General features: G+C 42.4%; 1 protein-coding gene across 7 annotated transcripts in view; it reads left to right on the top strand.

Moving 5' to 3' along the window:
* TBC1D30 (TBC1 domain family member 30) overlaps positions 1 to 25,918 on the top strand; it is a 58,250-nt gene that overhangs the window by 11,220 nt on the left and 21,112 nt on the right. For 4 of the 7 annotated variants that reach the window (XM_075080894.1, XM_075080895.1, XM_075080893.1 and 1 more), the window contains 4 exons: positions 14,989 to 15,300; positions 21,052 to 21,113; positions 21,509 to 21,574; positions 24,770 to 24,895. In XM_075080894.1, coding sequence (XP_074936995.1) covers positions 14,989 to 15,300; positions 21,052 to 21,113; positions 21,509 to 21,574; positions 24,770 to 24,895 — 566 coding nt within the window. The remainder of the gene's footprint in view (positions 1 to 14,988; positions 15,301 to 21,051; positions 21,114 to 21,508; positions 21,575 to 24,769; positions 24,896 to 25,918) is intronic. The other 3 variants (XM_075080897.1, XM_075080896.1, XM_075080898.1) reach the window with 1 other exon arrangement.

Here is a 25,918-nt window from a genome sequence, read left to right as displayed (position 1 = left end):
CATAATACCAGCAGTGTGGAACACTGATCAAGATGGTGAAGCTTTGCAAGGGCAATGATTCTTGTTTTTAAATGCCTTGGAGTTTGCTGTCATAGTATTTTACACAGCTTTGGAAGTGACCCACATGAAAAGTGTCACCTCTTTGTTAAAGGCTGACAGCTAATCACTATCTGAATAATCCTGGGGTGTTGTCAGGTAGTGAGTTCCATGGGTGCTTTCTTTTGATGAGAATATTATATTGGAACTGGTCTTTGAGTGGTGCAGCCAGGATGCTGAGACTCAGGGAAGCAGTGTGAGAGGAAGTGGTCTAACAGATCGGCAAGTCAGTAAAATTCTGGTACAGCACTGTGCTGGTCCATTGCCCCTCATGGGATGTTGTTCTAGAGAGCTACCAAGTAAGTTCCTAGGCTTAAAGTGTAGTTGTGCTGCTGATGGGATGTGCACACCGAGTATGGATCTTGTAGGTAAGGAATTTTGACATCTTTCATCACTTGATGAGAAGTAACATTGGAAAGCCCTACAGGAGGGACCACCCCACTTCATTGTCTCCAGCCAGCTCTTCAGGATGATCTGTGCTAGCCCCAGAAAGCTGGCTGGTGTGTGAGTCTATAGAAGACCTTGGCTGGCTTATTAAAAATACTTCAGCTGACTGCCATCTTCTTTTACTGATATTCTCTTGTGGTCTGTGCCATTGCAGAATATCAAATTCAAAAGATAGCAAGAACTAGAGCTTAGAGCAGTACAGAACGTGGAATCCTCACTTTGAGGGAAATTCTGCTTTAAGAATACAGCAACAAAAATATCTTGTTCCAGCATGAAATAAACACCCACTCACAAAAGTCAATTGCTTATGAAGCAAAATTCTGAAAGCTTACATTTTGAACTAAAATGTTTTGTTCAGATTTTGATACCTCACCCTTTTTCATTTCCTGTTATGTAATGAGCCATTTTCAAGAGAGATGTTAGAATGTTTAATACTAAAAAGAGTTTAGGTTTGTTTACAGTTTTTAAATTGTGCTTTTTAGCATTTGGAAATATGCTTTCATCAAAGATACCATTCTGCTGTGAAGGGCTTTGCTCTCCACAAGCTGGTATTTTATGACAGACCTTTCCATTAAAGTGGTTCCAGCTAATTTTGTTACTGGAGATCTTCCTGGGAACATGCAGCCATCTCTGCAGCTCACTCCCTGGCTGCTCAATGCTGGGATTGCCAGACTGGTTTAGGGAGCTGAGGAGCCGGCGTACATTCCTGAACCGTATGTTTTCCTTCTGCTTCCTTAGGGATATATGAATCCTTACTTTTTCATGTCATGTACTTCATACTGTGCTTCTTTGTCCCTAACTCTCACCACTGAAATGTCTTACCTTCATTGAAGATACCTCCCTGCCCCATCTGAACAAACGCCATCTCATGCTGATCATTGGCTAAGACTTGCACAGTTCTCAAAAATGGCTTTTATCATGGACTCCTTCAGCTACATTCGTCAGGATTTAGCTAAGCAAACTGTCGCGGTGGCTGCTTTGACTAGTGGCAGGATCCAGAGGTACGATTGCTTTTGTTACAAGCCTGGTCAGGATCTAGGTACTTAAGAGTTTCAAGCGAGACTGGGCAGTGCTCAGTATCAGCAGGTGGTATAAGAATGTACCCAACTGCCACGTTTTTCTTTTAGATATTTTCCCACTGCTACTTTTGGAGATTGGCTGCATTCAGAGTTGGTATCACTGCTGCTGGTAAGTTCCTGGGGACAGCGTGAAGCCTGCTGACCAGATGATGATTACCTCCTTGAGGGAGGTACTACCTCCTGGCACACCGCTGTTGCTCATTTCCCAGTTCAGTGAGCTGCTGTCTCTGGAGGGGTGGGATCTTCCAGGGAAAGGGAGATGCCAGGGGTTCAGAGCCAGGTGGGAGAAGGCCTGTTGCCTTCTGCCTGTTGAGCCCCAAATGTGCCTCACGCATCATGAAAGAGCTGTGGATCAGCTGATTGATGGCATGTTGTGCCAGGCAGGTGACTGCCAAGTGCAGCAACTTACCATTTGGGAGATACCAGGCCTTCACCCAAAGGAGTGTAGTGAGACCTGGGAGACCCTGGTCAACTAGCTGTGGTGTCCAACTTCTATAAACTGTGGGCCCTGCAAAATTCAGAGCCCTTACATCCTTCCTTCCCTCCCCGCTTTGATTGCTTGTCATGGAAAATGGCAGACATCTGGGGTGAGGGCGAAGTGGGGCTAAACTGACCTTTCTAATGTATGTCATGTAGGCATGTTCTGTAGCTGATTGCTGCTGCTGAGGTGAAAGGGGCACCCTGTAATGGCCATCTGAGGTGGCCAGAGCATCAGCCACTGATTATCTAACTATAACTAGTTTACTTGTCCCCACCCCCCATAGTCGTGCAATATTTTTTTGTGTTACATAGAAGTTCAGTGGGATAGTAACAGCTGAATGTGGTTACAACATAAAAAACTACTCTTGCAGAATAAATACTTCATTGCTTATCATGGATTTGAACAGTAAATTCAGTAGATCCTTTTGTAAGTGATAATCTGCCTGCTGATTCTAGGCCCAGTTTGCAACAAAAAATGCAGGTTGTTCAGTATATGAATGTAGAGATTGCAGAATTGCTACCAAATTCTTGTCCTGCAACATTTGGTATAGGGTGTTATAAATATTGTCAATGTGCTAGCAGCTGTGACAACAGTGAAAAGGATGAGTTAGTCCTATACCTGAGATTACGTTTATTTTGGGTATGCATACAACTTGGAGGTTGACTGTTGCCGCCTTTTCCGTATTCTTCCATGTAACTGTGATCCTGTTGCTGTTGCAAAGTAGTAGCTGACCTTGCAGGATTAGTTTTGTGATGTATGTACAGTTTTGAGTGCACCGAATTGCACTTTTCCCAACAGCTGTGCCATGAAAAGTTGATGTATTGGATAGTACTTGTTACATAAAATACTTCCCAAGTATGAGAAATAGGGATTAATGTGATAGATTACTGTGTGTGGTTTTTTTGGATTACTTATCAAGTACTACTTACCTACTAATTTTCCTGAGCAAAGTGGTTCTCAAACCAGTGATAACCTTATTTCCCTAGTACTGCAGTAACTTTGGAAGGTGGGATTTGATGAGCTCGAACTGAGGAGGCATGCAGGCACCTAAAGGAAGGACGCTGCTGTTTGCTGCTGGCAACAGCAGTCAGAACAGCCTGTTCTCCATCTACAATCCCTGTCAGTCAGTCATGACATCAGAAATAACTGTCAGACACCACTGTTCCCTCTGCTTCTTTGCAGTGATTCAGATGGATACCTGTTGAGCAGTAAAGTTTGATTAGTCTAACATGTTATTCTCTGAAAAACCAGGAAAGTGAGATTTTTATTTAGTCAACCTGGGATTATTGTGGTTAAACGAGGCAAGGTGCTGATTTCTGCATAGGTTCAGGAAGAGTGTGAAACTAAGCTCATCCTGCTCCAGCCCAGTGCTTCTGCCTGGGACAGGTTGAGTGTTGATCAGGAAGGGAGGTGTGGGGTGCATGGCCCAGCAGAGCAAAGGGCTCAGCCTGCAGGTCTGTGTGGAAAAGTAGTCATGTGCTCTGCTGCAAGGCATTGTCAGTGTCCAGGCTATAACCTAGAAACCCATTGTGTTAAGTGGGAATTTGCGAGGAAGCTGGCTGTATAGCCGGTGCTGCCAAAGTCCACAGGTGAAGGAGTGATGTGCGAGGAGCGCCCATGAGTGTATTTGTATTTCACAAATCCTTTTAGACACTTCTGAATCGATTGCAGATCCTGCTCTGATTCCTGCAGGTAGTGACAAGCCACGGCATCTATGGCAAATGTTGGACAATCAAGACGTAAGGGTTTATTTGTGCATTTCAGGTCACAGCAGGGGTGGCTGTGTGAGCTGCATAACTATAATACCATGTCATTGCAATCTTCGATCTTTCTCTGACAAGCTTTTGGATGTGGAAACAGCCTGAGAAAGTTTTGTAACTAGGTTGTATGCATAGCCTTTCACACTTGTCTAGCTTAGTGCTACCTCCTCTTTTATTGTTCTGGGGATTACACTTCAGTACAAGTAACTGTGGTGGGTTTTTTTTTCCTTTTTTTCTTTTTTTACAGCACTGTGAACTTGTAGGAGAGTTAATGGGGCTTCACTGAAAATGCCCAATAGGGTACGTGGCCTTTAAGTAACACAGATGCATTTTATCTCCAAATATGGCACCCACTGAACACTCTTCGGTTAAGTTAGCCTTTGAAGAAAATACTTTCTTGATACTGAAGATCAAATGGAAGATAACAGCTTCTTGGGATAATTAGTGCTAGAAATAGACTGATTTATGGAGCATCAGGCAGTGCTAGCAGCTATGTTTCTGCAGCTTTGTGAGATAAGCTTGACATTTAAAAACAAGGTGCTAGAAAAGTGAACTGTGAACTTAGTCTGTTTGGATCAATAGTCCTGCTTATAATTCTATGCTGGAGCAGCTCCAGAGGAAAAGTTAAACAAGAACTTCAGATTTTAAAATGCTTTCTCCTTGAAGCTGTTCATAACTTGAATTTGACTTGGTCAGCAGTAAGTGAGTGCTCCTCACATACCCTTGAAACTTGCCAAGGAAGTCAAGTCCATATTCCATCTCCACGTTACATCATCTTACTAGAACATTTTCTTTTTAGAAAGTGACACAAACCTATCATTTATATCTCTTTCTTAGTAAAAATTGGAAACCTCTTGATATGTTTTGCCAGCAGTGAAACAGCTTCTAAATTTAGTTCCCTATAACTATAGTTACCTCCCTAAAATCACAGCAGCCTGGTGTTGATCAATATATTTTGTCTGCCATCCATACAATACATATGGCCAAAATACAGAGCATGGACAGTTTTTGGTTCTTGGGTTGGATTAGGCATCACTGATAGCTAACAGTTTAATATGGGGGTTTGGTTTTTTTTTTTTTCTCTCCGTGTGTTACTCCTAATTTCTTATCTCATTCAGTGGTCGTGGCCAGCAGTAGCTGTGGGGCCTTAGATCCTGAATGAAAAATAATTATCCACTGAGACTTAAAGGAGGTCAGAATGGTGAAGTAGTCAATGTACATAGCTGATCTCTTTTTAAAAAGAATACAGATTTGAGGAATTAAATATTACTAACATCTATAGCAATGCCTAGAGAGGCCCAGTGAAATCAGGAACCTAATGAGTTGGTCACTGGACAAACACGTGGTACAAGGCTTTCTGAAAAACAAACTTTTAATGAGACAAGACCACTTGAGGGCTGGTAGAAGCAGCACATGTTCAGAGGAGTGAAGTGAGTTGTCTCAAGCTGTGCAGTAGTAATAAACAGAGCTGTGCTGTTGCCAAAACTCATGCTTGTGTGGTGCTGAACATGTTCAAAATCAATTTCAAGGCTTCAGTACTAAATGAGCCTTTGATTAATCCTAAACACATTCAGTTCAATAAACTTGTCCTGGGAGAGTGGGTTATGAACTGAAATTTTGTCATTTAACTGTTGACTAAAAAAGCTTAGAATAGTAACATTGTCGTGACTGATAACTATTTTCTCCACCTTACTCACGAACTTCAGTGAAAAAACTGTGTCAGACTTGCTTAGATGACTAACGTGCGCACTTTTCAGGAAGGGGAGGTGGTAGTTCAAGGTCCGTTTGCTTTGTTAGCTGCTTCCTTTTCCAACACTTGCAGAATGTGCTCTGTGAAGCTATGGCCCACATGGGAGATGAAGGGAATTGTGATCTGGATGACTTGGAGTTGCAGTAGGTTCACGTACACACAAAACTTCATGGGAAAGTTTACAGAACTTTACAGAACTAGTGGCATCTGCAGTTGGGAACCAATATATATGTGATCAAAGAACTTGAGTGGTGGTGGAGGACTTCTGTATTGACTGATCAAGATTTGTGATTCCAAGAGCTTTATGGGGCTTATATTAGGTTCTCTTGGAGTGAACGCTATTCTCTTTCCCAACCCCAGAAAAGGTTTTGTTTCCGTTCCTGAGCTCTGTCCACAGAGGCCATGTGTACGGGAAGAGGGAAGGTCCGTGCTGGAAGCAGGACTCTCCTATCCTTGGGCAGTGACAGAACAACATGGCTCTTTGCTACCTGTCTAATGAAAGCCTTGCGCAGCCTGAGCCTGGTCTGTGATGGATGTCCTTAGCATTACTGCACTAAAGTACCAAACAATATATTAAAAACTTCGATGTATAAACATGGTCGCATTCCCATAGCGGTTCATGGCCCAAAGCATAGGCGTTTTGCAGTTAGAATTTTTTTAACTTTGGCAATTACTTTTTAGTCTAGGATCTTTGAAAGCGTTCTGTCTGTGGATAAATCTTGTCTTGGGGACATAGGGTGGTTTTTCCTTTGTTAGTTATGTTGGGGAGGATTAAAATCTTGCTGTTTCTGAAACAGCAGCTCAGACCAATGAAGTTGGCGATCCACGCTGTAAAATTCAATTTCTATGCTAGATGCTAAGGAAATAATCAGATTCTAATAAAGGAAGAGCAGCTCAGTCTTAGTGCTGGGAGCCTGCAATCCGCTATGACCTCCATTCTTCTGCAAATATTATCTTAAGCATGCCTACAAATCATACCTGTCAGGTTGTTTTTTTTTTAACATATATTGCATTAGGTTTTTTGCTGACTTGGTGATTTGTTTTTTAAAATGACCGTGTAGCATTTAAGTGGGATTCTGGGGTGTGAATAGTGGCCAAGATATGCATTTACTTCATATTGTTTAGCAAGGTTAGGGAACATTTCTTTATTATTATGATCATGCTTTTCAGCAATATTTTTATGTAGGCATCTTCAACAATTTTTCTTCTTAATATGTTCCTTACCAAAATAATATTTTTAATTCTATGCTTCAGTAGAGACAGTTAATTTCTCTGACACAAAAAGGCATTTGCCTTCTGAGACCTCACTTCATTACTATTTAATTTAAAAGGTTCTCTCTATATATTTTATCAAGCATGTAAGCATTGCTATGACTTTTATTCCAGTTGTTAACTCTAGACTTTTTGCTACTTGTTACTACAGCAGTTAAAATATATTGTTACCTCAGTGGTCCTTTTACCTTGCTCATGAGGTGCAACTATTGGCTTAATGTAACTGTATATGACCTGCTTTACCATTAGAGTTGGCACATGAAGGCGATAAGTAAAATAAATTTTTATTTTATTTTCTTTATCAGGACAACGCAGATCACTGTGGTCCTCAAATGGCAATTATAACTTTAGAGTTTATTTATACAGTTGAACCATATTAGAATAAACATAATAAACCTGGATGCTGTTGTTGAATTCCACACCCTACCCCCAATTTCACAGCATGAGAAGATCCATCGACTTACTTATCTCTCATTTTTCTGTGATTAAGAGCTTGTTGGAAGCATTTGGGACATAGAAAGCTTCTGCAAACTCTTTTTTTGCTGTGTGTACTTTTGTCCTTTCAGAAGACAACATACATATATGTACAAAAAATTAAATGTAGCGGTGGACTTCAGCTTGTGATTAGCACACCTACATTTTAGTGTTTGTACATGGGTGCTCACATGAGTGGTAGGTGCCTGTGTTTCCCTTATGGTCACTGTAGATCTAGTCAATGTCTTGCTTTCATTGCTTTAATATCCAAAGCTCTTCACAATCTACTCTTCTCTGTTGTCACATCCTTGCCATTTCTTAGTCAGTATTCAAGGTTAGCTCATGCCTCCTGCCTCCATCCCACACTTATTTTAAAACAAGCACCTTCTCAATTTCCCCCCATGTTGGTGTTTCCTTGTGGATGTTTAGCCATGTTGCACTTGAGCTGATGATTAAAACCTAATCCGTCAGCCCTCTTATTGACCTTATGCCTTCATGTGTGTCCCTTGGTACTCATCTTTGCCATGAAGCCACAGAAACACAATACCAGCCCTTATGTATGACTACTGTCCGCCAAGCTTTCCAATATAACCTCACTGTCTCCCTGTGCTCCTTCGTATGCCAATGTGTCTTCTTCTCTCATATTTCTTTCTTCTAAAGCAGGAAGTCTGTTTTTTTGCTATGCTTGTACAATACCTACTGCAATAATGCTGCAGCCCAGAATTAGATTTATGGGCACTGCAGTGAATACAAATAGCTTTAACAGAATATGAAGGGTACTCAGTTGTGCAAGTTTTTTGTCCTCTGTTACTGGCATAATAAGGGGAACTGACTGACTTCTGTCATGTGATCAAGAAATATTCTATTTAAGTCCCTTTTTGTTTCCCACATGGATAGTTCAGAGTTAAATCTCTGCCTTGTCCTTTCACTGCAGCCATTGAACCCTATGTTAAGATAAAAGTTTCCACATCGCATCTATTTTGTAATGTCAGCATAGATTTTTTTTCTTCTGAAATATTTGCAGTGCCTCTGATCTGTGGTGCATGATGTTTAAAAAACCATAAGTAGGTTTCTACTTTTCAGGAATTCTTTAAATTCTTTCCTGTTAAGCTCTGGGAACAGTCATTTTCCAGTGATGAGCCTGGAGTGAAATAGGCCACCCTTTGTACCCAGCCTGTTGGCACTGGTTACTGTCACTTGTGTGCTCAGGGTTGCTGAATTATCAGCAAATTTAATTCTTCTATCCTCAAAACCAGTTTGACCTAGGAACTCCAAATGCTGCTTTTTAATGGTACAATGGTGAGAGTTGGTGACATAGGAGAGTTAATAATTTATGATGAAAAGCGTTTGAATATTAACATATTCCTAGCTTTCAGTGTGTTTCTGTTGTAGAGACAGGTTTAAGAAAAGCTTGTAGCTTACTGCTGAGTGGTTTCCTAAAGAAGTCAGGAGAATAGGGGCTTCATGCCTTTCTGGATTGAGCATAGTTCTGGGAGACAGGTGTATGCACTTCTGCTGTTGCCAACCTTAGCCTTGGTACTCTACGGATGTCAAGTCTTTCTGCACCTCCCTCACTCATGGAAATAGGTATGTACAAATGGAGAGAGGTCATAGGCAGGTTCAAGGGGGTTACAGGCATGTCCGTACTTCTGTTTTAGCAACCTGTGGTGCTTTTGAGGGCTTTCATATTCTTACCTACACGATCTGATTGCATAAACATCTTGTGCTGCTCTGAGAACAACCTAAGAATTGAGGGACTGCAGTCAGCCTCACCTGTGCTGATTCACTCCCTACCAATGTGGTGCCTCCCCAGATGGGAAACTGGTTATCACAGCTCCACCCCATTGTGCTGTAAACTGCTAGAATCTGCTTTCACAACTGATTTACAGATGCCTTCATTACAGATGTATGATATATCAAGTGTTTTCATTGATGCTGGAAAAGTTTGGCATACTTCTCAATGTATAGTATCTGCCAAAAATTTCAAGATGCAATACGATTATGAATATTATTCAACTTGCAAATACATTTACTAGGTTATCTGTCCATCACTCCCAAAAGGTAAATTACAACACGTTTGTGGGAAAGTGACGTTGAGGTCAAGGAGACCTGGCTCTACTGAAAAGACCTTCTCTTTTCTCATCAGTCCTGTCCTAGTGTATGCACGTGTGAAGTACAGAAGGCAGGAGTGGATAGTGTGTATGGGAGAGAAGGGGGAGAATGACAAAAAAAAGAAAACCCTAAAGATCATAATGAAGAATCTTGAGTCTGAAGTTCTCTCCTAGATGAACCCTTGTGATTGTGATAAGCTGAAGGATCATGTAGTGTATATACAGTTGTGAGCTTCTTACAGGAGTTAGTCTTGTATCTTTCAACAGGAAACTAGTCTACACACTACACCAAGCAGTGCTATTTTAATGATGTTATCTAGATCAGTCCTCAATAGATATGGCTAAACAATGTGCAGGCAATATTCTCTTTCAGACATCTTAACTATAAACAAAGCCCCATGGCCAGAGAGCACTCTCTCGTAAGAGAAATCCCCAGATCCTCTGTCTGTCTTAAACCCTCCAAGAACAAGTGGGCTGTTTTAGGGCATCCTTCAAGAGAAGTTTCTGTTACAGAGTACTTACTGTGGTGTCATTTTTTAAAGGGGGAAATAAGAAAGAAGGCTATGTGTCTGAAGTCTAAAGGAGGAGGAAACATTGGACTAGAAGTGAGCTTGTTTGGATTAGTTTCCCAGCTCTGCTGCATGCTTCCTGAGAATAATCATTTAAATCTTGGCTCTCTGTTTCTGAAAATCATAGATGTTATTTCCTGTCCATTGTATAGTTTAAATTTGCAGTGAATACCTTCGTAGGCAAGGATTGGCTCTGCTCTTTTTGTCTGTCATAGCTAATATAGGACGCAGTGAGGTCCTGACCTGTTTTGTGACATTTACGTGCAAAGTGATACAAATGATGACTAATGTAATGCAAGTTTTAAATATTCATGCTGTGTTGATGAGACTTGCTGGTGTGTCAACATACTGCACCATTTTCCTGAGCCCTGCTTGTTGGAAGTGTGTAAAATGAACTTCATCTACGCACAAATACAGTAGCAAAACTTCATTTTTGTATTGGTTCGGGAACCATCCCTTTTCCAGTAAAGACAACCCTGGACTACTTGCTTGAGAGCAGAGGCAAGCTTGGTGGCAGAACTGAATCTGTTAGTCCAAAATCATGTTTTTTACTTCGGTATAACAAAGGTCTGTCCACTCTTACCCATAGACTCGTCATGTGCTCATGCAACTGTGGATACGTGAAACAGTGCTACAGGCTCTGTGCTTGGTGGTCCACACAGTAGTTACAGCTGGCTGGTAGATCAGAGCTCACCTGCAGTGTCTGAGGTAGCGAGTCAGTAACAGAGCCTGCAGAGCAGTACTGGCAACGCTGGCTGGGATGCTCTACTTGTAGGCTGAGGTGGGAGGAGTGCTGGGCTGTGCCACCTTGCAAGCTTTCATGTTCGAAGTCACGCACTGCAGCACCCCTGTAGCACCTGTGCCCCTTCAGTGTCAAGGACCCAACAAGCCAGAGGCCTCTTTTCAAGCTGTCAGAGGTGGCTCCATCTTGTGCGTTGGAGGAGCGTGAAACTCCAGGTGGGTCATGTTTGTTTTCAGGCTTTTAGGATCAAGCAGAAGGAAGTGGGGCTGTTTTTGGCAGTGAGGTTTTTAATAATAGAACACACATAGAACTGGGTAGGACAGGAATTTTGTGCTCCAGTGGTGAAGATGCTTTAATGGGCTAAATGTATTTAAAATAGTTTTTCTCTCTGGGAGAATCTCAAACTGCCTTATCTTTTCCTTCCAAAGTGGACATGTTTCATTCCATATATTTTTCTCTTATACACTACAGTTTTAAAAGTGAGATCTTTTCTCTTTTTGAAGCTCATGAGGAACTAGAGTGCGCATCAGAATATGTGTTGGTACAAATTTAAAATCTCTTGATTTACTAACTGCTGTAAAGTATTTGAAGCCAAGTGGTAATGGGTTTACGTTTTCTGGTTACATTTTGTGGGGTCTTAAAGGTAGTATACGGAACTCTGGGGTTCAGCAGACAATGGCACTATGATGTGGTCAATGGAATAGTTTTTGCCTTGTGGTTGCAATACATTTTTTCCCCCCTCATCCTACTGATATATATTTCTTTATGACATTTGCTATATCAGCAGCTGGTGTAGTGATGTTGCCTAAATGAAATTTCTAAAATGCTTTGGGATGAAACATATTACAGTATTATCATACAAAATATTTATTGCAAGATATTTTTTCACGGGTATGTGTTGCTTTAAGTATTTTTGCCAACACAAGTGTCCAGAAGCTTTACAAACAAGCTTTCTCCCACAACTTTCACCGTTTCACTGGGATGTTGTCATGCAAATCAGAATGACAGGAGGTCCACATACTTTTCTGTGAAATAAAGGGGAGGACATGGAGTTCATGAAGTACAGTGACCCAGCTGAAGATGTCCTGACATTTTTAGTCTTTTGACTACATTCAGTGGTTTTTGCACACCTCAGAAGCGAACCAGTGAACTGTGCCTTCCAGTAATCCTGGGATTGGGTAGTTAAAGCTCCATGCAAACAAATGTGTCCTTTTCTTTAAAAGCGAGATCAGTCTGTGGCCCAGTTTGTGCTGCTGTTCCTGTTGCTGCTCCATCTGCTTATGCTCATTCTCCCTTTCTGGTTGCCTGTCTTTTACCTCATTGTCCCAGTGCAGACAGAAGAGAATCGGGCTGATGAACGGGGAGGTTTAAGGTAAATGGAGTTTGTTTTCCTATGTCAAAACCTGGCAGTGATCATAGGACCGATCACCATAAGGCAGATTGTAACAACTGAGCAAGTTACACGTGTGAACTAGAATTTCTTATGAAGTATGCTCTGGACTTAAAAAGGCATGGTTAGCAGGTGGTGGTGAGTGTAGAGAAATACCAAATGAGGCTGGTAGGGTTTTTCAGAAAGTAACTCTGTTGTGGGGGAGAGTAAATGAACTACAGGTGGGAAAAACAAAGTCTCAGGCTGATTATTACAAAATATCTGGAGCAGAAATATCTGGGCTAGCCAAAATACTTTGATTCCCCTCCTCCCCAAATCCTTTCTGAGCATCCTCTGTCTTGTCAGAAATCGCAGGCACGGACTTATGGACATGGCCAGACCTCTCTTCACTGGTGATCAAACTAGATTGATGATGGCTGGTGACACTTTGAGTTAAAATTTTTTGTGTTTTCACCAACTTGGAACTATGGTGATTTGTCTGAAATGTCCCTGTCATTGAAGACTACTTAGAGCTAACAGTGGTGAATATGGGAAATTTATACAAGCTGCTGACATGCAGTGTCATGCTTAGATGTCTGCAAGTCCAGAGAGTCCAGAACATGTCTTGCCACAGACAAATTAGAGGCTTTGCCTGATCAGTGATTAACACCCAATGCCATCTACTTCTCTAGAAGCTAGGCCTTTGCCCTTAAGATATGTATATGTGTGCTTAATGGGAGGCTTATTTGTGTCTCAAAAAATCCATTTGTGCTAACGATCCAGTGAGTCATCGAACCCATTTGTATGGCTCGGCTTCTTCATTTTGTCTCCTGAAGTTCATTTTTTGCCTTTTTTTAAGAGTAATGTTGCATTAATTGGCCAGGATTTGGGGAAAGCTCCTTAATGGTATGCTGGTCCTTAGAAGTGGCCATGTCCCAAGTAACAGAATGATTGTCCTTATTGCTCCCAGTTCTCTTATAAAGTGACAAGGTGACAAGTAGGAGAAACAGCAGTAAATGAGGACACGGAATTCTCACTTGGAGAGCTGGTTATCCTCATCAGTTAAATACTGATGTCTTTTTTTGTTGTTTTTTAGAACTCATTTGTAATTGTTTAAAAATCGAAGGTAATGTAAGGTTATCTTCAGTTTCGTGGGATGACTGATTTTCACTGTATGGATAATGAGTGGTTCCTGAAACTTCGGCTATGGCTCCTGAGACTTCGGGCAACGGCACGTGGTGTTGGGTTAGCCAGTCTTGAAATGATCCAAGAACAATGTGGTGCTATTTGCACATGGCTCTCAAGGAAAAGGAAAATAATATTAGAAAGATTACATGGTTATTTCTGTATTTAAATGTTTCTGTTACAGTCCCATTGGTACAATCTGTACATCTAGGGAGATTAATTCATTTTGAATTTGATGCTTTAACCACTAAATCATCATCTCCAGCTGGCACTGAAATAAAGTGATTTTCATCATCTACATCAGCAGAGAAGTGTCACCTTTGTTAAAAAAAGAACCACCGACACACAGACTTAATTATCTATTCAGAATGCAAGCTAGCAGCTGAAATGTAGTGACTTTTCTCCAAAACCAAACCAGATATTTAAAGAGGCATGATCAAAATCATGCTTCTTTGAAAACTTCACAGTAAATTCTAAAGATAGCTGTAACTGATCTTAAAAGGCTTGCTTCTGTGTTTTATATTGTGTATCTTTTATATAATTGGCTTCGCTCCTTATCTGTTGCCAGTTTTCTCCTCTCTGTAATGTGGCTGAGAAAAACATCTTTTTAATGAAGGAGAAAATTACTGTTTCAAAGCTACGGATGTTGGCAGGTAGACTCAGGCTTCTGGTAGCTTGGTCTGTGAGCCTGACTAATGTGGTGTGATAAATCTGCTCTCCTTCCAAAGAAATGCTGAGTGGCTTAGATCGTAAAAGCTATCATTATTTCAAATACTTTTCCTTCTTGTCAGTCAAACCACTAGTCTGAAATTCTCTATCAAACCCTTTTAAGATGCTGTTAGGTCAAATGGCACTGGAAAATGCATCTAATAAAATGCTGTTGAATAGCTTCTTTTAACTATTTAGTGCATGGCACGTCATTAGTGGTAAGTGCAGTTGCAATTTAGATTCATAGAAAAGGCTGTTATTTTAGTTGAGTATGTTTGAAGTCTCTGTGCTGGAAAAACAGAAACTCTGCAGCCCGCTTGCTCTTGCTGCTGCTGGGGCCGTCCCTGAGCAGCCCTGGCCGCAGGCCCTGACCCCAGCCCACCGCAGCATTGGGATGCTGTTACATCCATTGCTCTCCCCTTGCTCCATGGTCTGGTGGTACTTGCGGGACTGCTTCCCAGGACAGCTTTTTGACAGGGGCAGCAGGACTATTTACCCACGTCCAGCTGTAGGCCAGAATCCCACGTGAGAAGTCTCTTTGCTGGATGTTTAGCTCACTTCATTCTCGGCAGAAACTTCAGTATTGCACCCATTAAAAGGCGTCAAGCGAGAGGTGTCAGCATGGCACGTGCTGGGCGACCCGCGTGCAGGTGGCCGGCAGCCCCCCGCCACCGCCGGGCCCCACCGCGGCCGCCTGCGCTCCCTTGATGGCCAACCGGAGCTGCTGCTGCTGCTCCCCTTCGCCTGCTGCATCCCGGGCGGTGCTGGAGGAGGAGAGGCTGCTGGTTTAGTCAGGCAGTGATGCTAGGGTTGTGGGCGGGAGCAACTCCTCTTTTTTTTTTTTTTTTCTCCCTCTCCTCTCCTTTTTTTTTTTTCCTCCCTTTCTCCTCTCCTTGTCCTCCCTCTTCTCTCCCGCACTTCGCCTTTGCCGTCTCTGCACTGCAGATCCCCGCTCGCCGGGAGGAGAGCCGGGGCCCCCAACCCGCCCGGCCCGGCCATGCCCCCCGCCCCGCCGCCCTGAGGGCCACCCTTCGGCTACGGCTGGCAGCGAGGCCCCGGCGGGGCGGCGGGCCGGGGCTGCCATGCGGCAGGACAGACTGACGAGCTCGCTCAGACGCGGGGGGCGATGCCTGAAGCGGCAGAGCTCGGGGGGTGGCGGCGGCGGCGGCGGCGTGGGCACCATCCTCAGCAACGTCCTCAAGAAGCGCAGCTGCATCTCCCGGACGGCGCCACGCCTGCTCTGCACCTTGGAGCCAGGTAACCCGCTCCCCCCCCGGGCGGCGGCTGCAGCCCCGTAAGCGGCTTAGCGGGGAGCGGGGCGGGGGAGCGGCCGGAGCCGCTCGGCTAGGAGGACGCGGCCGGAGGGCCATGAGGGCCGCGGGTAGGCGGGAGGAGGGACGCGGGGGGCTGCGCCCCGGTGGCAGCGGCGGGCGGTCGCGGCCCGAGGCAAATGGCCGCGCCTTGTGGGCTACGGCGCGGGCAGCCTCGGTGGGGCCCGGGCTGCGTGAGGCGCCGCGGCCTGAGGCGCGGTGCGGGTGGGGGTGTGCGGAGCGGGGCGGCCGGGGCGGCGGCGGCGGTCCTGGTCGGGCTGGGGCGGCGGGGAGCAGGGCCGGCGAGGTCACCCCGGGCCGGGGAGTGGGCAGAGGCAGCTCCGCGGGGGAGCCAGGCCTGGTGGGGAGGCAGCGCGCTGCCCCTTTCCTCCGGGGGGGCTCCTGTCGTCCCTGCCTGGCGGGTCCCGGCTTGTCTCCCCGCTCCTCTCGCCTGCCGCCGCCGCCTCGCAGCGCTTCTGTGCCGTGTGGCCGTGCCCGGTGCCTCCTGCCCCGTCCCTCTCCCCCCCCCCCGGCAGCCGGCCGGGGCCCGGCCGCCTCCCCACAGCCTCGCCTAGCCCAGCCCGTTCCCGCTAAACCTGCTCGCTCTTGGCTTGCCGGAGCCCCCTCCTCCCGCCCAGCCTTTGTCTGCGGTAGGGTGTTGTCTAAATTCGCAGCCCTGCCTTTCCGAAGGGGGAAGGCGTCGGCTCTGCGGCTGTTTTTTCCTAGATCCTGCTTCAGTACCGAAGTCTTTTAAGGAGCAGGTGGTCAGCCAACAACGGGTGCTCGCTCCAGGGAAGCAGGCTCTCAGCAACACTGATGGGTCATCATGAGTGCTAGATTCTAGTTGCCTGTCATAAAAATTTTGGATTTTTTAAAAAATTAAATATTGGAAACTTAAATTCAATTTACAGTGTTAGAGCTGTCACTTGTAGCTAAAATGTTGTTGATCTGTTGCCTAATCCTGGGCGTTTATGAAATATGCAAGCCTGAGGTCTACTGAAACACACAGCGGTGCATAGGAATACATAAGATTCCATTTCCCATTGTGCTAGCATGTGTGCATCAAGCACACAATGCAGACTGCTTCTGTGTTTGAGATAGGTTTTGGATGCTATTATTAATAAGGTCTCAGATATATTCTGGTATAGGTTTATGGGGTTGCTGTTATCAAGGAGATTTCCTGATTCGTAATTCTCACAGACCCCTGCTCCTACAGTAGTCTTCTAATATCCAAGGTAATGATGTTATCTGGATAATGACATTCTTTTACTTACGCTCCCACAAAGACCAGGGGAGACAGTTGGAGGTGTAACCATGAATGCCATAGTCTTAAAGCTGGGAGATGCCACCAGTTGGGGTTCCCATGTTGTTCATATGTAAATAAATACAGTAGCGTCATTCATGATGTAGGCTTTCATAGAGTGATGGAGACAGGGCACCTAGTAAGCCCTTGAAAAATAAGCTGAATAAAGTTTCTTTCAGATTTTCTTGGTGTCGGTATCAGCTGTCTGTTTGTATTAAAGGTTCTGTAGACAGCAGATTTTAGATGTGCTTTGATACATCCCAGTGAGCTCTGGCTCCCGACAAAAGTGATTTCATGTAGAGCTACTCGGAATGTTACTTTTATTTCTCATTTTGCAAATGAAACCCTATATTTAGAGATAAATGAGAGGGCAAGGCTAAGAATCTTCCTGAAACCACAAGCGACAATAAGGTGGTAGTTTATGTTGCTGGTTTTTTTCCCCAAGTTTGGACTCCCACTGCACATGAAGCTGCTTTAGGCCTTTTTTTCCTCATTTGTTTTTGGTAAAATATTTAGTGGTTTTCCATGGGAGAGGTTTCAACAGCTGCTTTTAAGTACAGCCAAGAATTTAGAGTGATGTGCTTTTTAAGTTTCAAGCCATGGCTCATGTACATGCATCAGAAAAGATCATCTTCCTGTGCTTTTTCTGGTTTAGTATTTCTGAAAAATTCCCAGAATTGGTCCTGTCCTTTTGTTTAATGCTGCTGAGGAGTGGGGATTTGATTTGTTCACACAGGTACTTGGCTGACCACAACATTTTTCTCCCCTCTTGTGGCTCCTTACATGGTCCTGTGCTACATTTTGGTCATGCAGTAGAAGACTGCTTTGGTTTGGGAATCCTAGGGGTATATTCTTCCCTCTTACAGCCTTTTTGTTGTCAGGAGTTGTCGTGTATTTTATGTGGAAAAGCTAACAGGACTACGGTTTGTGGGTTTTTGTCTTTTTTTTTTTTTTTCTCCTTTTCTTTTTGAAATAGCTTTTCTGCAGTGGTTTCTGGTGACCTCATTGCAAGAGCATTGAGCAGGCCTTATTTTGGCATTCTCCTACCCTTCAGAAATTTGACTGGTGCCAAACATATGTACTGTTGCGTGTGCTTGTATTTGTGGAGCTGATAATTCATATGTGTTCCCAACACATTCCTGCTTACATGAGTTAACGTATTTTTAAGGTATGAAGCATCAGTTGAAAGTGTATGAACTGGAGGTGATACTTAATATGTCAAGTGACACTATAGCCTGGCTGGCTTGATGAAAAAGGGCTGAGTTGTACTGACAGCGCTTACAGTCCCCGAGAGCCGGAACTATTGCTGTGTGTATGGTGCATTTCTGCCAGGCTGTCCATGCAGAGGAGCTGGGAAGAAAAGTTCCCATAAGGCCCCAAGGGGTCTTTTCTGTGTTTATGTAACCGAGAGGTACTACGTGACCCAGAGATGGAGGAGTAGCAAAAAGGGGAAAATCCAGTGAAAATGGGTGCAGAAGGTGTGTGGTAGGGTTGGATAGGTGTGGGGTACTGAGGTGGGGAAGAAGGTATCAGGGAATCTAAGTTAGTTTGTCGGGAGACAACAACTGAATGCGGAATTAAAGGGAGTTGCTGGTAAGGTGTAGCAGACAATGGAAGTATAAGGGAGAAAAGATGGTATGTGGAAGGAGGCCCTGGGGAAAGGCTGGTGGTAATATAAGCAAAAGGGGTCAGGATGAAAATGGCAGGACTGAGTGAAAACGAAAAAAAGTTAAAAAAGTGGTATTTATTAGGAAAAGGGGAACAATGGAGGAGGGTTTGGGAAACCAAGAGAGGTTGGAATGGGGATAGGCATTAATTCCCTTGAAGCTCTAAAGTCCAAAGATTAGTTCAGTGAAGAGTGTAGAAACTGCACGTAGCAAGATGGTTCTTGTGCCAGAAATAAGTAACAGGCAATGGGGTGCTGCTCCTAGCTTGCTGGTTGCCTTCCTGCAGGTGCCCCGGGAAGTTCCTTGGTGGGTATAACCTTCCTTGCTCTGTCCGTACTGCTCATGTTGCAGCTTCTTTTTTTCCCTTGCTTAATTGCTATATTTTTATTGAACAAGGTTGTAATTTTTTTTCCCTTGGGAAAGGTAAATTCTTTAAAATAGATAGGAATGAGGAACCATTCCTGTATGGTCTGTGGCTCACTCCCAATGGCTCTTCCCCTCCACTGTTACAAAACCATCACATAATTTGTTTTTGGGACCATTTCTAACTGGGAACAAATAAGGGGATGCAGATTCCGTGGCTTCTTCTAGAGGTTACAGGGCATGGCCTGACTGAGAGGTTCCTCACCATACTGAAGAGGGTGTGCCATGTAGTCTGGTGTTACCACACGATGTAATCCTCATTTCTAGTAATTTTCACACCTGTCTTAATTGTCTGCCGTGATTTAATAAACTTTTGTAGATGGAGATTGAAGGGTCTTATTTCAGTCTCATTTAATCAAGACAGCTATGTGAGCTCCATGGTCTTGATATTCATGTAAATGACAGATACGTTTTACCTTGTTCTGAGGTTATATCTTATTGTGCCTGATCTTTTGCAGATTTGTCTGTCTCTGCTTGCATCTTTCTTATGAAATTTAAAAGACAAAGAGTGAAGTTGTTACTGGGATCTAAGTCTTACAAAATTGTGATGTGATTTAATATTTAGCTGCTGAGTTGGAAATTAATACATGATTATTTTGGAAGGCTATTGCTTCTTTGCCACAAGGCAGTGTTAGATAACATGTCAACATCTATTACCTTAACAAAAGGAGTTCTTGGTCATGATATCTTTTTGTATGTATTAGGGTTTTCCAGCACTTACCACTAGATTGCTTGGGAATGAGACTCACTTTTTGCATTTATAGCAAACGTGATACGATTTCATCTCAGTCAGTTACTGGCATTGTTACATTGCTTTGAATTATTATGAAAAGATTTATCTATTAGGAGTCCCTGCTGAGTGCCATGGAGTTATGGGGAAGAATACTAATAAACAGTTACTTCCAGGAATAACTGTTAATCCTTTAATGTTTTTCAAGATATTTCTATTAGAGTTTAAAGCTTTTATTTTTCTAGATCTGCCAAGCATGTCTTTTAAATCCGAAGCAGGGAAATAAAAGCACCAATCCCCACATTTCAGTGATGCAATTCTAAAATGCTAAAATTCTAAACAATGCTGGGGTTTTTTTGTGTGAATTTTCTTTCTTTCTAATCCCTCTCCCCTGCCAAAGGAAAAAAAAAAAAACCTTGAAGGGGAAGGTTTTGTCTTTAAACATGTGTTTATCAAGCAGTGAGGTTTTAAAATTACTTATCACCTCTTCAGTATGCAAATGCTGAAAGGCATTTTACATTCCATAACTAGCAAATGCCACTACAGTATGGGTTTCTGTCAGACTCGCAGGCTTAGTCTTCCAAAGCACTGAGTATTACTGGAGAGTTGATTAGCACGGGTTTTATATACTTACAATCTTGCAGGATTAAAATCTGTTGGTGTTTTTTTCCTTCTTAAAATAAATATGATGATTAAATATATATTAAAATGCATAATTTTAAATATGGAGCAACACATCGTATTAAATGGTGGAGGAAAAATAAAGAAACGCTTTACTCTTTATGCTGGAAGACTTGAGGGAGGGGAGGGGAAGCGAGGGGAGGCGTGTTCAGCACCTGAGCTCCGGACAGCGGCATTTGAAGGACCAAAGAATTGTACATGCAAAATGTGGGACATAAAGCAAATAAAAGTGTTACTGTTCTTCCTGTTATGGCAAACTCCAGTGCTGCAATCAGGATCCAGGCTAGGCCAAACGTGAGACCCTAGTATTTTATGTAATATTGCATTTTACAGACTGTTAGCAGGCATGCTTTATAACAAATTAAAATAATTTGCTCAGATGGCCAAAATAAAATCTAAACTTAACTCAGAATGCTGACCAAATGTGCTTTGTTCTGAGGAATTATAAAAAATGGATATTCTGAGCAATGAAATAATTTTAGCACCCCAAACTTAGAAATTAGTTTTGATTGATTTAGTGTCAAGAAGTTGAAATAAATGGAAAGAAACTCTTTGTCTCTCTCTGTTTTTTTCTGTGGATGCATGTGATAGTTTGCAGTGTAGAAATATGGTTTTGTAGAATAGTGAAAGACATGACTTTTAGTGAAGTGAGTTATGCTGTAATACATTATTGGGGTAAAGAAGGTATTACTGCCTTTTAAAACATTTTGTTCGTGTACTTCTTAACGTGTTCCTTGAATCCACTGTGAAGACAAGAATTCACAGAAACAGGTTGAAATGTAGTTGAAACATGTAGCTAAAATCTTGTGTTCTTACTTGAATTGTGGGCGTGTTCCCTTCTGAGCTAAATGAAAATAGTGGCCATGACCTTTTTTTTTTCCTTTTTGCTTCTAGGGGTTGATACGAAATTGAAATTCACTCTTGAACCATCTTTAGGTCAAAATGGTTTTCAGCAGGTAATTCAATTAATTTTTCTCTTGAGTTTATGAAGGACTGGGTTCTCTTCAATCAAGGTACTTGCCCTAGTTCAAAAGTGCGTCTGTCATCATAATGTCAACATATAATTTGCAATTGCATCAGGAGCTGTCCCATTAGTATTTGGAAAATGCAAAAGGCTTTAATTGTTTACTCAGATCTCTCATAAGTCTCTGTGTCCTAGAATATTATATTTCTGTTATCTGATTAGGTAATTAATCTGTATTTTCCCTGTGAGAGGATTAAGCAGTTGAACTCTGAAATGTGTGCAGTAAAATCAAATGAATGTGCATGTCTGCAATGTTGTAAATGTTGCTATACTGTTACATCAAACTAATGGTGGATTTTGTACATTTTTGGATGCTTTTGCTTTTAGTGGCATGATGCACTCAAGGCAGTGGCCAGATTGCCAACAGGCATACCGAAAGAATGGCGGAGAAAGGTAGGTAGACCTGTACGCTTTGTGGGACATATTGCCTGTGGGTTTCTCAGGAGTTGAGTGATGTCAATGTTATCACTGATTTTTAACAAATATTTGGAAGTTTTAAGTTTAAGTTGTATTAAGTTTACATTCCTCAGTGATAACCTCACAGGGCAGCTGGAGAGGCTGAGGAGGCAAGTAAAGATGGTGTTTTCAATAGTCGGGCTCTTTCTGCTTGAGGCTTAGGTAACTTATTCTGGTGCACATGTTATTGCTTCGTTCCATCAGTCTCCAGGAATTGCATTGGTGAAGCTGCCCCCGCAGCTGAAGATCAGCTGAAAGGAGAGCAAATCTCCAGTGTAGGCTGTCATACTTAGGAAGGTGAAGTTGATAGATGCTAGTGCTGACAAGAATACTTACAGAAACATTTGGTGAGGGAAAGGCAGATTGCTTAAATTAGGGAAGTTCGGAGTCAGGAGTGATGTAGAATGGTAGAGTGCACCATTAATGGCAAATTGCACTGAGTTAGTGTTGTAGGAAAGGGTCCAGTGGGATTTTGCTAAACTTACTTTACTGCTTTCTTCAACAACTTTTGAAGTTCCCTAGCCTAAAAAAAGGCACGTCAACTCATCTTTTCTATAAAACTGAGTCATACAATCTCAGCTTTTAAAATGGAATTTTAATTAAGAAAGTATTTTATAAAGCTTTAAAAATATATGTCGTTCCATATATTTCCGATGCATCAGACTACTTTTCGTTTCCTGTTTTCTCTTTGCTATCTTGCCAAACCGAACTGTTCCTCTTCACAAATCAGAGGGAAAGGAGATGTAAGACTTACAGTGGTATTGTTTTCCTCACACCACCATGATTTTGATTTTAATCTACAATTCCAGTGAATTATTATATTCATTTAATAGCCTTTTTTCTTTCCTGAAATGTTCTTAGTCTCTCAGATGCTTTTCTGTGGTACATGAGTGGCAAAGGTCACAGAATCACAAAAGGATTGAGGTTGGAAGAGACCTCTGGAGGTCATCTGGTCCAACTCCCCTGCTTGAGTGGGTGCACAGGACTGCATCCAGATAGCTTTTTAATATCTCAATGGAAGGAAGGAGACTGCAAAACCTCTCTGTGCCATCTGTGCCAGTGCTCTGTCACCCTTACAGTAAAAAAGTGTTTCTTGATGTTTGGATGGAACCTCCTCTGTTTTGATTTGTGCCCATTGTCTCTGGTCCTGTCACTGGGCACCATTGAGAAGAGCCTGGCTCCATCCTCTTTGTACTTTCCCTTCAGGTATTTATATAAGTTGGTAAGATCCCCCCTGAGCCTTCTCTTCTCCAGGCTGAACAGCCCCAGCTCTCTTACCCTCTGTGTGTCAGGTGTCCCAAGTCCATAATCATCTTGGTGGCTCTTTGCTGGAGCTGCTCCAGTATGTCCATGTGTCTCCTGCACTGGGGAGCCCAGGACTGGACCCAGCACGCCAGGTGTGTCTCACTAGGGCTGAGCAGAGGGGAAGGATCACCTCCCTGGACCTGCTGGCAACTCTCTGTCTGATGTATCCCAGGAGGCTGTTGGTCGTCTTTGCCACAAGGGCACATTGCTGCCTCGTGGTCAGCTTGGTGCCCACCAGGACCATCAGCTCCTTCTTTGCAAAGCTGCTTTCCAGCTGGTCAGCCCCCAGCATATACTAGTGCGTGGGGTTGTTCCTCCCCAGGTGCAGGGCTTTGTGCTTCTCCTTGTTGAACTTCATGAGGTTGTTGTCAGCCCATTTCTCCAGCTTGCCAAGGTGCCCTTGGGCTTGTCAGCCACTCCTCCCAGCTTTGTGTCATCAGCAGACTTGCTGAGGGTATGTATGCCCTGCCGCATCATTCAATTCAGATCTATTTCTTTTCTGTCTCATGCTGCCCAGCTCTCTGTGTTTGCTCACATATGACCACATGATGCTAACCAAAGAAGTAGAGTTAAGAAAAGGGATGTGGTCTTTTCACTGCCATTCCCTAGTTTCCAAATGATTTTGAGATAGATACTGAAATAAAGGAGGTATTTTGTGTTGACAGCATGTTGATAGCTTTCCTTGCTGGCTGCAGAAGGAGCAGGGTGACATCTGCATTATTGCTGTGGCATGTGACATTTGTTTTCCGGGGCTGGCAGAGATAAAGAATCCAGTCAAACAACATCAGTAGGATGTCAGCAGTGCCAAAGGCTGCTGGGACGCAGAACAGTGGTGTTCTTTCACATGGGTGGCTTTGCAAAAGTGTGGGAAGGGACATTTAAATGCAGAAAACATGAGATTCTGGGAGCTGTCTATAAATTCCTTCATCATGCAGCTATCTAAGTGTTTAAATCTGTGGGAAGTGTCTGAATTGCTTTTCTCACTTGAGTGAGTTAATGGCTGATATAAAACTCGACCAATTTGCTTTCATGATTTCTTCCAGTTTCCTGAAGAGAAAGAATTCCTTTACTGTTACTTGTTGTCATTGTATGATCTGTCATGTGTCTTTCATGGTTCAGAAACTTTTCAAATGTTTAATAAAGGTGAGGCTTTGTCTGAGATACATGTGCATAAATCTGTTCTAGTAATTATTAGGCTTTAAAAATAGTAAAAATGTTTGGTTTATGAACACCCTTTAGCACCAATAGTTCAGAAAGCCCTCTTGTAAGACTAAGTTACTCTGATCCAGGTGATACTTTCAGATCAATCCTAAATTGTTAATACTAGACATTATTTCTTCTGCGGAGTTGATCAGAAGAGACCTCTGGTAAAGAGAAGCACTGCTCGATTTCTTTTGTGGGGTTTCCAGGAGGTCGACCCATGGTTGAGTTTGAGGAAAGCCTGCAGCAGTGTTACCTTTTAATAAAATTCCTTGCTGGTTATGAGGTTAGAAGGGCTGAACTGACGAGGGTCCTTGCAGGAGGGCGTGCTTGCATCTTGGAAGGCCTCTGTGGATTCAATTTCTGACAATGGACTTGCATCTTTGGAAGCAGTTCACAGATCTGGATGCTTAATGCTGTTTCCTTCCTGTCTGTTTTAGGGAGCAAGGTATTACTTTAATTGTGCAAAAATCGTTTTAGATATAGTCCTCTTCCGCATATTTTACATCTAACAGCAGATCATATATGGGTGAAGCTGGTGAGGTTCATCTAATGGTATATATCAAAACTGCTCATATTTTATCTGCGAAATAATTAATTTTGTTGACTTGTTCTGTGTATTTCTAGGTTTGGCTGACCTTAGCTGATCAGTACTTACACAGTATAGCCATTGACTGGGATAAAACCATGCGTTTCACGTTCAATGAAAGAAGTAATCCTGATGATGACTCTATGGGCATCCAGATAGTAAAGGTAGCCAGCTAATTTGTTATTTTAATTTTGTAATGAAAAGTTGAATTTTTTTTTTTAAATAAATGGAATTTGGATTTATTTTGTTCTCTGCAGCTGCTTTGGCAAAATTTACATCTTAAGCCCTTTGGCTCACCAGAATTATTTCTTTGGCTTCTTTTGTCCTCCTTTTGCACTGGTTTGTTAGTGTTAGCTGGGAAAAAATGTTATTACTGATTTTCTTAAAATTTTTTTTCGATTTCTACTTCTTTATTTTAAAAGAAATACTGGAGTTTAATGGAGACAAAGGAATATAAGTAGGATTTTTCCCTCTTCTATAAATAGACACAAATGTTTGCTGGGATTAAAAAGTATGTTTTATAGAAATTGAACATTTTTCAGTTATTTTACAGGAGTGAAACATCTTTGTTTCTCAGCTAATTAATGTTTACTATTTAAAGCAGTGGGCAGTTTTAGAGAAGAGCTTAATGGATTAGTATTGCTGTGGTGATTTAAATATTAGTCTGTTTGCCTATTTAGGCGGTATTTTTCTATTTAGGAGAGATTGTGTTCTATGGTCACCTTAATTAGAGTACACAGAGCAAAATACTTTGTATCCCTGATTATTACAGTTGTCATCTGTACTTGGTTATAGATATTACTTATGAAGCTTATAGATATTACTTACAAAATAAGTTATTACTTATGAAATATTAAACTTTGTATTACATGTTTTGCCTTTCACTTATAAATCGCTTAAATCTCAATGGCACTGTTTCTAGGTTTTTATGTTTTGAAAACTTAGTGGTGTAATAATTCTTTTATTGTTCAGTAAAAACAGTCTCTCTTTTTTGTTCAGTTAAGCAGCTGTTAATGTCTTGCCTCTTTGCAACCTACATATTTGTTAATATATTCTGTGGCAACTTCATATGAACATCTTCTAGGTAACTTGTTTACTTAAGAGCTTGCTGAACCTATTTCTTTACAGTAAGCTAAAGATTTACAGATTAAAAAAAGAAACGTTGTCATCAGCTTTGGTAGTAGGTA

Source organism: Phalacrocorax aristotelis, chromosome 1 (genome assembly GCF_949628215.1).
Source record: "Phalacrocorax aristotelis chromosome 1, bGulAri2.1, whole genome shotgun sequence".
NCBI lineage: Eukaryota > Metazoa > Chordata > Aves > Suliformes > Phalacrocoracidae > Phalacrocorax > Phalacrocorax aristotelis.
Note: the sequence above shows the minus strand (reverse complement) of the source record. Positions and strands in the feature narration are given on the sequence as shown.